Source organism: Typopeltis vanoorti, chromosome 11, assembly GCF_054136105.1.
Source record: "Typopeltis vanoorti isolate ZY-2024b chromosome 11, IOZ_Tvanoo_1.0, whole genome shotgun sequence".
NCBI classification, from domain to species: domain Eukaryota; kingdom Metazoa; phylum Arthropoda; class Arachnida; order Uropygi; family Thelyphonidae; genus Typopeltis; species Typopeltis vanoorti.
The window spans coordinates 29,205,264-29,221,272 of record NC_143559.1 but is presented as its reverse complement, the minus strand read 5'-3'; the positions used below and the strand labels follow the sequence as shown (position 1 = coordinate 29,221,272).

Sequence of the window (16,009 nt, the reverse complement as noted above, 5' to 3'; positions counted from 1 at the left end):
AATATGTATACTTCAGTAAGATAAGAGGAATAATATTGTATGCTGCATAAGGGAGATCCATTTTTATCTTCCTTTTGAAAAGAAGAAAAACATTTTATATTTTCAGAAAGGGTCTAACAAAGAAACTGACTGATGAATATTTTGTTATTGTGAAAACAAGGCATTTAGTCTTATAAGTATATATTAAACATACGTGGGCTGTTCAATAAGTAATAAGACTAATTTTATTGTGGCGAAACCACTCATTACAATATTAATTTCTGTGGAATAAAGAAATGTTGCTGTATGTATTAACAAAAGAGGTTCATAGATGGCGTATACGGGCTGATGTGCCAGAGTGTCACGTGACTAAGCGCAAGTGCTCATCGGCATGCCTATGAGGTGCAACCAGTCTTCGAAATGGAAGCCTCCTTGGAACAGCGTTATGCGATTAAATTTTGTGTGCATTTGCAAAAATCGGCATCGGACACTTTTAACATGATACGCGAAGCTTTCCACGATGAAGCAATATCGAGGGCAAGTGTTTTTCGCTGGCATAAAACTATCAAGGAAGGAAGGCAAAATGTGGAAGATCTTGAACGTGAGGGAAGACCTTCAATGTCCATCACAAAGACAATGATCAACACAGCAGCGATTATCATCAAGCACGTCAAAAGGAAGCATCCATTGCTGAAGAATGGCTTCTTATTGCACCACGATAATGCAAAGCCACATATTGCTGGTTGTGTAGTGGACGTTTTGCAGAAGAACAACACAGATATCCTACCACACCCTCCATACAGTCCTGATCTCGCACCGTGCGATTTCTGGCTGTTTCCTCAGCTCAAGAAACCACTAAGAGGCTGCCATTTCGAAAGCAACAAAGCATGTGTAAAAGCTGCGGAGGCAGTTTTGAAAGAACTCTCAAAAAACGGACTCTCACATGTGTTTAAGAAGTGGACGCACCGTTGGGACAAATGCATTGCGTCTCATAGTAATTACTTCGAAAAAGACCATGTAAATGATGACGATTAAAGGTAATCTGTTTTCTGTATAAATATAGTCTTATTACTTATTGAACAGCCTACGTATATTAAACAATCCAGTAATAGAATGAGTCGGAGAATGAATGATTTTAATATTTTTGGATAAGAAAATCTCTAAAGGTAGATTTATTTTAGAAGGCCTTGGATCCAGTTAATTTAAATGTATGTAATGTTTTAGTTTCATTAAATGTGTATTTTTTTGTATTTGGTCTTGAGGCAGTGATTTTCCAGATTCTAAAAGAAACAATAAAAAGCCATTGCACCAATTGGAATTGAACCCTTGTGTAAATACTAAACACTCAAAGTATAAAAATCTCTTTATAGAGATGAAATAAAATAAACAGTCTCTAGACAAGTGTATATCATACTGGTGTAAATGATGATGTAGAAGGAAGGAATGCAAGTATTAGGAGATTAGAAGTGAAAGAATCAGAGGTGTGCTAGTTGTTGATTGGGTTAGATGTTAATAAGGCTGTAGGAATGGATGTCATATCACCATGTATTTTTAAGGAATGCACGACAGTTTTTTTAAGGAATGCACAGCGGTTAGCTATGCCTTTGACCTGGTTATTTAATGAAAGTCATGCAGCAGGTAAGGTTCCTAAGAAATTGAAACAAGTCCAAAAAATGGTACCACTCTACATGCATCATTTTAGGACAGAAGTCCTAAAATGATATCTGTATAAGTGTAGTTGTAGTCAAGGTGTTGGAGAGATTCGTTAGGAATAGAATACAGGATTGGGTTGGTGGACATAGTATTCTGTATGATGGTCATCCTGGATTTGTAAAGGGTAGATCTTGTTTTAGCAATTGACTTACATTTTATTAGATAATGAGCGTGTTAGATAAGGGAGAATCATATACAGTGATATTCTTGGACTTTGCAAAAGTGTCTTAATAGATCACCACATAATAAGTTCATGTACAAGCTGCAGAGGATGGGAATAGTAGCATATTGGTTAGATGGATGGCTCTCTGAATGATATCAGCAAGTTACGTATGATGGGGTAGCATTTCAAATAAAGGAGGATTACCAGTGGTGTGCTCAGGATTCTATTCTTGAACACCTTTAACTTGTTTGTAAACGATATATCATGTTGTAAGGTATTTTACTTATCATTATTTGTTATATATATTGTTCTCTACCTCTCTATCTTATATCTTAATATTTTGGCTACCATATATAACCTGGGTTGACTCCTAGGGATATTTCCTCTTCAGAAACTGACAAATTTATATTTTTACTGCGCCAGCCAACTTCCTATAACAAGAATATAATTCAGACTCAGGGAAATAATCCTAGGTTTTAGGCATATACATTAATCTAAATTCACATGTGAGTATATAGCTCTCAGTTCCTTGCAGTCGTGACCTAAGATCTAATCCCTATTATATAATTTTCTAAACTCTTTCCCGCTATTTGGTTCGAATTTTATAAGTGGTAGGTTGAAACCTTGAATTCAGGCAAGAGTCAGTTTCAAGTAATAAAACATGTTTATTAATGCTAAAAAAACAGGTACACAAAATCTTGTATTAAATTATCAAAACTTCTGCATTGCTAGCTAAAGTGAATGTCTCATGCTTATCTATACAAACTGTTCAATACTAATCTGACCTTCTCATATAAACTGACATGCAAAATCATGTAATACAAATGGATAATTTAAACAATGTTACATTCAAGTCAAGTTCCTTCATTCACATTTACTTTAAATAGATATTTCTCAAATCATTTCTCTCTTAGTTAAGTTTACTCAATTAACAAAGGGTTTTCACTCTTTCAATCATATACACGATAAAGATTTGTGATATACAATTCTTTGTCTAATAGAATTGGCTTTATTAATTACTCTATTCTATCAAAGTTCTCTAAAATGTCCTCAGTATTGCTTTATCAAGACACAAATTCTACCTTGAAACAATCTCAAAATATGAAACAAAAGAATCTTTACTTTACTTTACCAAGTCCCTCTGAAAGTCTATTAGCTGCCACGTGTTGTTCGGGTCATCCTTCGTCTTGTGGCTGAGTTGTTCCGTTCTCTGCTACTGGACACAAATCAAGAAATGGCTGTTGCTACGAGCTTTCTCCGCTCGCTCGGGTGGATTGTACAGCATTTGGCACCATTCTGCATGAGATGTTGATTCTTGTACGGATCTCCGCAGAATACCTCTCAGTGCAGGTCATGAATATGACCGGCTGTCGTCGACATAGCACCCTCGGCTTGTCCTATCTCCGATCACTCGTCGAGAGTCCTTGATCTCCAAAATTCCTGAAGAAAACAGGAAAAAAGTCTTGAGCTTGGCACGTATTGCTTTAAATACTTTTTCTCAGCACTCTCTTTTCTGTATTGTTTTTTGCACGATCTATAGCTTACATCGCCCTTAGGTTGATCCCCTTGCTTTCCCTCCTTGCTATTAAGTGTTGTTTTTGAGGAAAAGCACATACGTCAGCCTTCGGCATTACGACAGGTACATGCGGCTTAGACGTGACCGTTGATCCTATTAGTCATTTCTTACCTAGTGACTTACGATTTTATGATAGTTTAATAATACATAAATTAAGCCATTATTCCTTTACATGAAATGCTAATCTGACATTATTCTTGATTTTTAGCTTTCTGTTTTACAATAAATAAATTCCAATATATTACTCATACTGATACATACTTTCATATACAACAACTTAGGTGTTTCTCACCTTTCGCTGGTAACCGGTAATATGCAAATTTCTTTGTAATTTTGTAAAGCTTACATGTTAGATCTTGAATGAATAACTTGTCAATAAGTTCTCCATTCAATATCTAACAATGTGGACTTGGTGGGGATCTTTAGTTGTTTCCTGATGATGATGATGATGCAAAGTTGGAGAAAATTATAAGTAGCACTGCTGATGTTAATTCCCTTCAGGAAGATTTGAATAGACTTTCGACTTATACAAAGAAGTGGAGTTATTAATATTAATTAATAAGTGAAAGTTGTATTTTGGAGTGCAGATATAAGGCTATGTACTGTATTGAAGGTGCTATATTGTAGGAAGTGGATGAGATTCAAGATTTTGTAGTGATGATTGACAATAGACTGAAATTTAGAGGGCATGTTGCAAGTGTTGCAAAGACTGCACCTCATAGTGCCACTATGATAAGAAGTGCTCTAACATCTTAGGGTAAGGAAGTGGTTGTGCTGCTGTAAAAAACATTGATCAGACCACACTCAGATTATTGTGCTCAGATTTGGTCACCTCATTTTCACTGTGATGTGGAAACATTGCAGAGGGTCCAGAGGTGAGGGGCTAAGACAATATCAGGACTCTGGAATGCTGGCTATGGAGAGAGATTGAAGAAATGTGGATTGCAGAGTTTGGTGGATAGAAGGAAAAGATGTGATGTAATAGAGACGTTTAAGTTGGTAAGGGGATTTTATTGGATTAATCCAGAGGGGATTATAAAAAGAGTACAAGGCAAAAGGGAAGGACCAGAGATCATGGCTTTAAGTTATGTAATAGCGTGGTGATGTGTCCGGACAATTCATCATGGGAAAACTTCATCGCGTGAACTATTGATCGCTGAAAAAATTCACTGAAAATTTTATTCGCTAGAAAATTGAATGATATTGCATTGATACCGATATATGAAAAGTAAATGCAGTGAAAGATAAATTTCGCAAAATATAATTTTATTATGTATTAGTCTGCACGGTTAGCTGAGTGGCTGGTTGCTTTACAACCATATATCTGGGCAAGGAGTGTCCTGGATTCAATTTCTGTTGCCGACATGAGGAGCTTTGGATCTTTCTCAGACATAGCCAAGTTAGCGGTCTTGGACGATGACTGCAGAGTTTTTCTCCCCAGTTTATATGGGATTTCCTCCTGCAAGCAGAAAAACCAGCCTTGAGAATGTAACACTTATAGAGACATAGGATACACTGGGAGGCATAGGCCAACCACCTTATCCTCGTATAACGGTTGCGGTCGACACCATAAAGGTAAAAGAGGATAGATCTATGTATTATTTATTTAGATTTCCATAATATTTTTTATTCTTATACAGTGAAAGTAATATTTTATTGATTGGTGAGTTTCCTAATTTCTATTTCATCTTAAAATGGTATAAATATTCTTTCTTACTTTGATACTACAGATTCTGTTGATGGAATATTAATATTTACAAAATTATAACTGCAACTGTTATACGGGGATAAGGTGGTTGCCCCTATGCCTCCCAGTGTATCCTATGTCTGTAGAAGCGTTATCTTCTCAGGGCTGGTCTGCTATTTGCTTGCTTGCTTTCAGGAGGAAAAAAAATCCACATAAACTGCAGAGAAAAACCCTGCAGTCCTCGTCCAATACCAGCTAACTTGGATATGCCTGAGAAAGATCCTACACTCCTCACGTCAGCGACAGGAATCAAACCCAGGACACTCCTTTCCCAGGCATATGTTTGTGAAGCAACCAGCCACTCGGCTAACTGCACGGACTGATACATAGATACATCATAAAATTATATTTTGTGAAATTTATCTTGCACTGCGTTTACTTTTTATATAACGCTATCAATGCAATTCATTTCAGTTTTCAGTTTTCTAGCGAATAACATTTTCAGCGATCAATAGCTCTTGCGATGAATTTTTCTGTGATGAATTTTCCTTGCAATGATTTTTCCTCATGATAAATTGTCCACGCGATGAGTTGTCCGTGAACCGCGTGGTGAAGAGGGGTGTGAGGAGTAGATTTTCTATATGGAGAATTGTGAGTGAATGGACAGCATTACCAGAATATGTTGTTAATGCAGAGAGTGTTAAGTATTTTAAGATTCAGTATGATAAATATGTTGAATGAACCACCTGCACTGAATCTGCTGACTTCATGGAGAGTGTAATAATAATAATAACATCCATTCTGTAATTCAGTACCACAGCTGTTGGTTGGAGAGTGATATGCTAACCACTTAGCCATCCAGTCAGCAAATGTGTTGGTATAATGACAAATGAAAATGAAACTAGATATAGTAGTAATACTAGATTCAGTAATAATTCTTAAATAATATAAGGACATGTAATAAAGTACTTGATTTATTGGTGATTCAGCTGATATGTCACTTTATGTCAAAGAGCATCTCCAGAGCTTTATAAGAACAAATCCAACTTGAAGCAATTTTGTAGTTGAAAGATTTCATTGCATGATCATCATAAGTGGTGTCACTGTACTCAGTTCATTAATTAATTGTTGTATTAACAGCACTAAAGAAACTCCTCTGAGACTGATTGTTAAAATGATGATTCAATATATTAACATAAACAATTTTAATAAATTGTCATTTGCAATATGTGTGTAATTATAGTTTGATAAGCAAAACTTCAGTTAGCATCGTTTAATTTAAAGACAAGAAATGATCATAAATTTTAGACTAATGATTAATGTTAATTATGGTTTACTCTCTCTCTCACAAATGTTAGGCATGCATTTATTTTAAGAAGATTAGATACATTTATTACAGCTTCACTCAGACTCTTTGAACAACCTTTCAAAACCAAATTTCTTCTATTTTGCACTTTTCTTCCTCTTCATATCTGCTGATAGGATAGGGTGATTTTTCTTAATCCAAATTGCCTCTCCTGAGAGACTAGTTTTTATATCAATCCCTCCCACAAAAGTTTAACATATAGCACCTTTGGTCTCATAGATGGGCTGAGAATTAGATAAACTAGGAACACACTTCTCTAGAGACCAAACAAGGTACTTTTTTCAACCCATTTGAATCTCCGGTTAGAAAGTGGTGGTAATTGTCTTGCAGTGGATCGTCTACCACCTAAAGTTTATATCTGCAAATATCCATGCCATATTATTATTATTATTACCCAAGACCCCATGGAGTCAAAGACTCATCTAGGAGGTCCTTTTATCATACACACAGCTCATCATACCATGCTTTAAAAACACACTCAAATTCTCTGCAGATACCACACTCTTAGGCAAGGCATTCCAATCATTCACAATTCTGCATGAAAAAACCTGCTCTCACTCCCCTACTCACACCCTCCTTATACAGCTTCCAGGGATGACCTCTGGTTCTCCTTGATCTCCCAGTATTTTCTGTAGAACCTCTCCAGCATTGAAACTATAACAACCCCTTAATAACTGGTAGGTCTCTAACATATCTCCCCTCCTCCTCCTGTTCACCAGATTCTGCAAGTTGCATCTTCTCAATCTTTCCTCATACTCGACATTCCAGAGGTTAGAAACTACCTCAGTCAGTTGCCTAGGAAACTCTCCAGCATCTCTTTATGCTTCTGAAAATCAGGTGACCAAATCTGGGCACAATAGTCCATCTGTGGCCTAATCAAAGCCTTATACAAAGGAACAAGAATCTTCCTACTTCTACAAGTCACTGTTCTCTGTATCATTCCCAGAAGCCTTTGTGTTGTCTTCACAATTTTGGCTATGTGTCCCCTAAATTTCAGATCCTTATCCCTATCAGCCCCAGATCTCTTATTTCCTCTACCTCCAACAATATATCCTCACCAAGCATACATTCGGCATCCCATTTTTTGTTTTCCAAATTTTATAACCTTACATTTTGCAACATTGAACTCACATCCCCATTCCCAATCACTCAATGTATTCAAGTCTTCATGTAAGGCCACAACATCTTCTCTACTCTTCATGGTTCGTCCCAACTTTGCATCATCTGCAAACAACTGAATATTTCCATCCAAATCTTCACCAATATCATTAATATACAAGTTAAACAGCAATGGCTCTAAAACAGACCCCTGAGGCACACCACTAGTAATTTTCCTTTTCCTGGATATCGCTCCCCTGCATACAACTTGTTGATACCAATCAGATAGCCAGTCTCCAATCCAATGCACTAATCTAAATATCCAATCCCATCTTCTCTAGTTTGACTATCAGCTTATCATGAGGTAATCTATCAAAAGCCTTTGCAAAATCTAAGTATATTACTGTGTATCCTTCTCCTCTGTCCATGGAATCAGTCACCTTATTGTAATAAGTAAGTAGATTACTAAAACATGACCTCCTTTTAGCAAATCCATGCTGTCCATCAAAGATAGTACCATTGTTGTCAACCCAATTCTGGATCCTAGTTCTCACAAGCTTCTCCAACAACTTAACCAACACCTGACACACAAATAGGCCTATTGTTTGATGCTTGAGTTCTATCATCTCCTTTATGAAGTGGCACAATCTTGTCCTCCTTCCACTCCTTAGGAACTTGAGCCAGTGCAAGAGTCATATTAAAAAAATATGTCAAGGCCGGCATCAACTCCCTGGTACATTCCTTCAGAATACATGGTGATATATTATCAAGTCCCACAACCTTATTTACATCTAGTTTGCTCAACTCTCCCATACACCTCTTGTTCACTTACAGTCAGTCTCTCTTCCCCATCATCAACTGCTCTCAATCTCTCCATGAAGTCACATTCACAAGATTGAAAGACCTTTATGAACTGCTCATTAAGCATCTCCACCACACCTTCTGCAACAGCTGTCTTTACCATTTTCTTCAATCAGTGCCATCTTTTCATAATCATTCTTTCTGGGATTCAAATCTACAGCCATTTATTTTGAGAACAGAGACACCTTCAACTTTGCCAAAAATGTATTATTTATGTTCTATAATACAGATTTCCACAGATATTCCAGTTTGTCTGGAGAATTAAACATGAAAACAATGTATCTGATGAACTTGTACATTAGATAAGGCTAGTAATTTGTCCATACTACAATGCAGTAATGATTATTATGAAAAGAAATAATTGCAAATAACTTGATAAATATTATCTATTATAAAATTTTAACCAGATATCAAGAGCATCTGCAACATGAATGAATTCGCAAATGTGAAAGTGAATTCATGAGTTATCATAGCACAGCACAGTCTAATGGTACTCAATCCTAGTGATATGGAGAGAGGGAAAAATAATTAATTGAGATAGGAAATGATGAGAAGCACTATGTCCTGGACAAGTAATGAACATAACTCTTCATATCTATTGAGACTGTGGCAACGAAGCAATGCTTTACAGCTCTCTTTGTATAATTATTTCATGAGGAAACTGCTCTTACATTGGGTTTAATTTTTTACCCAAAAAACTTTGTGTTTAGAAGTAATAGCATGTTCTATAAGACTAGAACATTGTTCTAACTTATTATATTTAATGTAATTTTTGATGCTCCTTACAACAAACAAATCAACTGGATTGGCTGAAGTAGGATAAACCACAGGCATAAGGGAGCAGATAAACACCAGGAAAGGTTCTAATAGGTGAGGTCTTTTGTTCATAAGAGAAGTTTCTACAGTAAGAAGAAAGCTTTTAGAAATGGTGAAATGCCACTTAAAGAATAATAGATCTAAATATCTTAGAAATGTTTAGATATAATTTTACCATAAGGAGTGCTGATATATGGTTCACCTCCTCTTGAGAAACCAAAGCAGGTGAAGCCCCCTACCTTTGGTCTTCTTCTTCTATATTATTATTATTATTATTACGGGCAACTCCGAAGAGTCCTTAGATTCATCGAGGGAGACCCTAACATCATGTCAAGAACAACTATTCAACATTCACACAGTATCTATCATACTTCGCCTTGAACTCATTCACAGTCATGGCACCTACAACAGACTGGCAGCTTTTACCACTCATTCACCACTCTAAAAGTAAAAAACCTAGCTTTAACACCCTTGCTAACCACACTCTTGCCCAGTTTCCATGGATGGCCCCTAGTCCTCCCACCACCAGTTCTGTTCTCAAAAATATCTTCTGAATTAATCCTATAAAAAATCCTTCGGTAATTTGAATGTCTCAATCATATCACCCCTCTTCTGCCTATCAACCAATTTCTGCACCCTACAAATCTTCATCCTGTTCTCATAAGGTTCATTCCATAGACCTGCTATCATCTTGGTCACTCATCTCTGGATCCTCTCCACCTCCTCTCCATCAAGAAGAAACCCTGCCACCCAAATCTGGGCACAGTAGTCTAGATGGGGTCTTATCAAGGCTCAATACAGAGGAACAATAACTTGCTTGTCTCTGCTCATCAAAGTATTTTTTCAGTATCCAAGTGATTTGATGAACTGATTTAGCTGCTTTTGCAATGTGCTCCCTAAACTTCAACTCCTTATCCACTAACACTCCCAAATCCCTGGCCTCGTTAATCTCCTTGAGTACAATTCCACCAATGCAGTATACTGCTGCTAATCTTTTCACCCCAAAATGCGTAACCTTACATTTTGCCACATTAAATTGGCATCCATTCTCCTTAGCCCAGTCCTCCAAGCTATCCTAATCATCCTGCAAAATTTTGATATCCTGTGCATTCACTATTGCTCTACCCAACAAGAATACGACTGATGTATGTTTAATGCTCATTACAGTTATTCCTTGATGGATTGGAGGTAAATTCTGTCTATTCTAGATGCATTGTGTGGAGTGAAGCGGGCGAATTCTTTTTTCATCAGATTTAAAAACCTGAAGTCATCAGTAAGTCCACAGTCTTTAAAGATGTTAGTGTTTTCCTTTTGTGGTACTTCAGTTATTTTTCTCTTGGTCTTCTATCTTATTTTCTATAAAATTCATGCTGCTATGGCAATGTTTTTTTGCAATAGATGATGTTTCATTTGTTTCCAATTTTTTTTTCTGCATGTTTTGTTGGTCCTTGGCAAATAATAAGTTGGATTCAGGCCAAAAAGAGGCTGTCAGGATCAGATTTCACTTTACGAAAAATAGTTCAGAAATCATGGAATATAACAAAAATTTGTATTTAAGTTTTGTAGACCTGCAAAAGGCATATGACAAGGTGCCAAGAGAAAAGTTATTTAAAATGCTACATTTATATAGTGTCAGTGAGGCAGTATATCAGACTAAGCAATACGTAGTCTTTATTTCAGTTGTAAGTCAGCAGTTAGAATTTCAGGAAGTACAGGAAGATGGTTTGATGTTAAATCTGGTGTCAGACAAGAATGTACCTTATTCCCTCTGTTATTTATTATCTATATGCATCACATTATGAAGTAAAGTGGTATTAAACCTGATATCAAAATTGGAGATGTTAATCTCAGCTCGTTACTTTATGCAGATGATGTTATACTTTTATATAAATCCAGTACAAGTCTGCAAGATGCCAACCTGGTTGGCCAAGTGGTTAGCGCATCTATTCTCCAGCCAAAAGGCTGCAAGCCCGAATCCACCACTGGCATGGATGCCTGCGACTGTCTGCGAAAACACTAGTGATGGTGGTGGGTAGTAGATGGCATTGGTGTAGATGAGGCAGTTTGTTGTAGTTGGTGGATGTTGGAGGTGCTCTCCCTCAATGAGTCCCTTTGACTCCTGGAGGTGTCACATAATAATAATAAGAAGAAAAAAATTCCCTGAATAAACTGAATAACTGTTGTAATAAATTTGGTATGAAAACCATCAGTAAAAAGACAAAGACAACAAAAACAGAGAGAAATTAGTCAAAACACTAAACTAGCTGTAAAGGGTGATTCAGAAACTCTTGGGCCAAACTTTAAGGGGTGACAGAACACACACCTAAAGAAGCACCCTTTGTCACACAACGCATGGTCCGAACTCAAGCGGTGAAGCGTTAGAGGGTGCTTTCCAGTGAACACTTATAAGCACTGGTTTTTGCAGTCGTCATTATTTCTACTGTGGAGTGTGAAAAAGGATGGATTCTTTCACAAATCAGGAGAAGGCTGACATGCATTTCATTTACAGAGCTGTAGACGGGAATGCAAGGGAAGCCCAAAGACTGTACTGAGAGTGCTTTCCGACCAGATAAATGCCTGTTCGTAAAACCTTTGAGTGATTGCAATTGCAATATAGTTTATTGTTGTTGCGACCATATATCTCTGATATTGATATGTCGAGGCAATTTATTTAAGTTTATCCTTTCTTATTTCAGTCGCTATATCAAGTTCTATCGCATGTACCTCTTTGTTAAGTAGGTTGCGCCATTGTTATGTGATCTTCATTAATGTTAATCTTAACCTTATGTCACGCTTCTCTTATGCCTTTTCTTACGTAACTTAACTTTTAGGGGCCACCAGAAATTACCCGTTCCCTGAATTCTATGAGTTATCCTGGTCACTCAGGCAAATTTATTTTTTATCTGCGCCAGCCTGGGCCTTAAGGTTAGAGATAAACTCAGCCTTTAGGGTAATCATAGAATATCAGGTGCCACTAACAAAGTAAATTAAATTCTTAGAAACTTGGGTTCTCTGGCTTATTTTATTTTATTTGCAGTCGTGCCCTACTACTTTCAATTGGGTTATTCCCGCGCACACACACACACACACACACACACACGTTCTCAGGTTTGATGTTTTATGAAGGGTCAGTCATCATGATCAGAAACACATGTAAGTAAGGAATCAAAACATTTATTAAACTCAATAAATAATGCCATACAAGTTAAAATGGTTATCAAATCTAATGTTAAACTTCTACCATTCATTCACTCTCTCACTCTTAAAAACAATTATGCATTGACTTCAAAATATTAGCAAATTCATTAACTCAACATATAATACATTCATAATTACAGCTCATTTGGACATTAAAGCATTTTAGCACATTTTATAATCTCTCTCGGATTAAATACGATAGAATCTCTATCTAACTGAAAGTCCTTAAAGTTCACTTCAAAAACATAGTCATTTACATAGATCTTAATTCTTCACTGTTTCTATTATTACAAATTTTAGGTTGCATTCTCTTAACACTGTTAGTCAATTCTCAAAAGGGGCTAGAACAAGTGAGAGTACTTATCTATTCTTTATCGGTTTTCTTCCGTCCTTCCTTCTTTGTTTCGATTCTGGTTGTCTCGATCTTATCGCCACGTGGGTTACACGTGCTCGCCTGGGCTGGGCGCTATCTTTCTGCTAGTCATGCCGGATCCTATCGTAAGTCAGCCCTCAAAAATGAGAGCTGAACTGCGAAGAACGCTTGGAGCACACGGAGAGAAATCCAGGAACAAGAAAAAACGGGGGTGATTTACTTCCGTGTCGTGGGTTTTATTCGCTCTCCTAGAGTGCCACCTTTCCGAGTTTGAATTTCTCTTATCGTCTCACCCATTGGTCTCCGGCTGGGTGACTTCACCGATCAACATACGGGACTTCTTGTTTCCTGGAACGTATGCGTCATGATGCCTTCTTAGATGTTGTGCCCATGGGTGCTTACACTGCTTTTACAGTATTAGAGTGATCTTTGCCCTATGTTGCTGAATAATACGCATTCTTTCATTTACAATATTTCACTAATAATTTCTCTCTTATTTGCCCCTTTTGCTGACTTACATTCATGCTAGACATTTAGATACATTAATTTAAAATTCACAAAATTCACAGTTTATCATACAAGATGTTACAAACAAAAAACATAGTTATTGCACTATAAGATAAGTATGCATGTATGTTTTTTGTTAATTGTTAGATTCTGGAATGGTGACGTCATGTAAAATTTGAAGTTGCCTATTTCAGATCTAACATTGTGTAATTATTACACAAGAAAGAATTTGTTATACTCCATTTCTTTGCTCTACCAACATGATCTTGGTGGAGCAGAGAGAAAGAGCTTGATTGATGAGAATTCTTATGGTACTCGATTTTTAACAAGGGCAATGGTGACATCAAGCATGAAGATAATGAGTGGTGTTTTTTCTAAAAACTGAGGAATGAAGTCTTTCATCTAGCTGATGAAGAACAATATGATCTAATAAAGTAGTACAATCATTATATATTTCTAAATTGTATCCATGATGAATGACATTGATTTTGGAGTTCAGATACAGAACCTTTCCAAACAGCAAACTGTTTGAAATGGTTCTGTATCTATCATCCACATTCCTATACCATTTTGGTGAAGTCTTTAGACTGAATGTTTCAAAGAAAGTGTTTAGCAAAATGCACCACAAAGTAATTAGCTAGCTTAGCAGAAAGATAACTTACTATAGCCATATCGTCTATTAATAATAAAATGTGTTCTAAAATCAAATAGCCCAAATAAATTACAAAAATCAAACAAGTCAACTATTTATATATCAGCAGGAAAATTTTGCTGGTATAGTTCTTGCTGATATAATTCTAAACTTTCTTCTAAAAGTATGTTAATAAATTTTAAAAAAAAGGGGGGACGATATCAAGATTCCATAGAACCAACGTGAAGGTTGAGATCTCATTTTTGAAATCTAGAGTGTTACTAATATGAGATAAGTATCTGCCATTGAAGGAGGATAGTGAAATAGAAAGAAACTTGGCAAGCTTGCAGCTAAGATCACCAATGCAATCTATTACACATCTTAATGGGTTGTCCTGTCTGCCAATCATGGGGAGGCCTTTCTATTTAGTCCATTCAGTTGACTTGTGGGATTGCAGAAAAATGGACAACATACAGAGTAGTCACAGAGCAACAAGGTAAGTCTTGTAATATTCATTTCTTTTCCCCCTATTGGCTTTTCTGGTAATGAAATTATTTCTTTTCAGAGAATGTAAAATTCTAAGATCCAAAATGCTATAGACTAAGAGCTATAGATGTAGATTTATTGAAAATCTGTGAGACTTCAAACTGAATTCCATTAGTTTTTTCAGGAGGAATATTATGCAGATTTTTAGTAATTTGAAAATTTTTTAATAAATATCACTTAAATTACCTAGTTATTTCCTTCTGATGGTATGCTTAATGATTATCACAATGAATCTTTTAATGATTATCACAATGAATCGCTTAATGATTATCACAATGAATATCACAAGAGCTGTCCACAATGGTGGACAGCTCTTGTGATGATAATAATAATTCAGATGAACAGATTTTTGCAAAGTGTGACAATGAGACTTCTTTTCAATGTATCTTGGTAGGAGGTTTTCTAAATATGCTGCAGACCTGAGTTGAACAAAATAACCTCAGGTATCGAGGTAGTATCTAGAAAGGAAATAACGTTATCCATAAGTTTATTTTATCCTTAGATGTAAATGTTAATTGTTTTTGTAAAAGAAAGCATTTTAAATATTTTTACTGTTTATCTGTAACACAGCCAGGTGATTATATTATTATACAAAGTTTACCATAAAATTAATTGTAAAAATGGAATGACGTTTATTCTATTTTTATATCATTATCACTATTTATATACTCTATTTTATGTCACTAAGAGTCATCCTCCAAGAACTTTTCTTGGTGCTTTTAACATAATAATTATTTTATCGACCACTTGGGTGATAGCTAATATATCTTGTTTGAAATCTTGAGCTTATTCTCTTTTCAGCTCCATCAGTTGCCCTAGTCTTGTTCATGTAAACTTTAAATTCTCCATAATGCAAAATTAAATGCCAGCTGAAAGTTTCAATAAGTTGGCTATGTTAGTACACACCTAGTTAAGCAAAAAGAATTATTACTCTGCATGTGAACACTTTTTATCACTTTTAGTATTCAAATAAAATATTGAATATATTTAAAAGACAGCTTTCAAGAAATATGATCAATTATTTTCTTAGGCTATCGTCATGTTTCATTACGAACAGAGGGGAACTTTCCAATGTCCTTAGCCATGCTTTTCATCTGTATAGAATTAAAGATATATGTTCCTGATGGTCTTGGAGGTAAAGATCATGTTTTCATGTTGACAAAATCACGTTGTTTTTATTTGTTATATTCAGAGTAATTCTGAGAGATTTTTGAGGTTACTTTATATTTCTAATGTTATGATAAGGATCATAGATAGAAGTATGTCAACAGTACAGTAATAACCATAGCATATTGTCATTTTATATGGTGGTTTAATCATGGCTTGCATAAGCACATAAGGTAGGCTCACACTCGGAGTAACAGAATTGAACAAATTAGTACATAATTCATCCATGACATTCACATTCATACAGTATCATTCTGTTTATAACAACATATTATTGTAACATGCACAGGAAGGCATGAGCTTTCTACAGTGACAGGAGTTCAGAATG

General features: G+C 35.9%; 1 protein-coding gene across 1 annotated transcript in view; it reads left to right on the top strand.

Annotated features, from left to right (window-relative positions):
* The window catches only part of LOC150101406 (1-phosphatidylinositol 4,5-bisphosphate phosphodiesterase-like), a 675,244-nt gene that overhangs the window by 536,111 nt on the left and 123,124 nt on the right, over window positions 1-16,009 (top strand). The window contains exon 23 of the mRNA XM_090400793.1: window positions 15,545-15,649. Within this exon, the coding sequence (XP_090256919.1) occupies window positions 15,545-15,649 (105 nt within the window). The remainder of the gene's footprint in view (window positions 1-15,544; window positions 15,650-16,009) is intronic.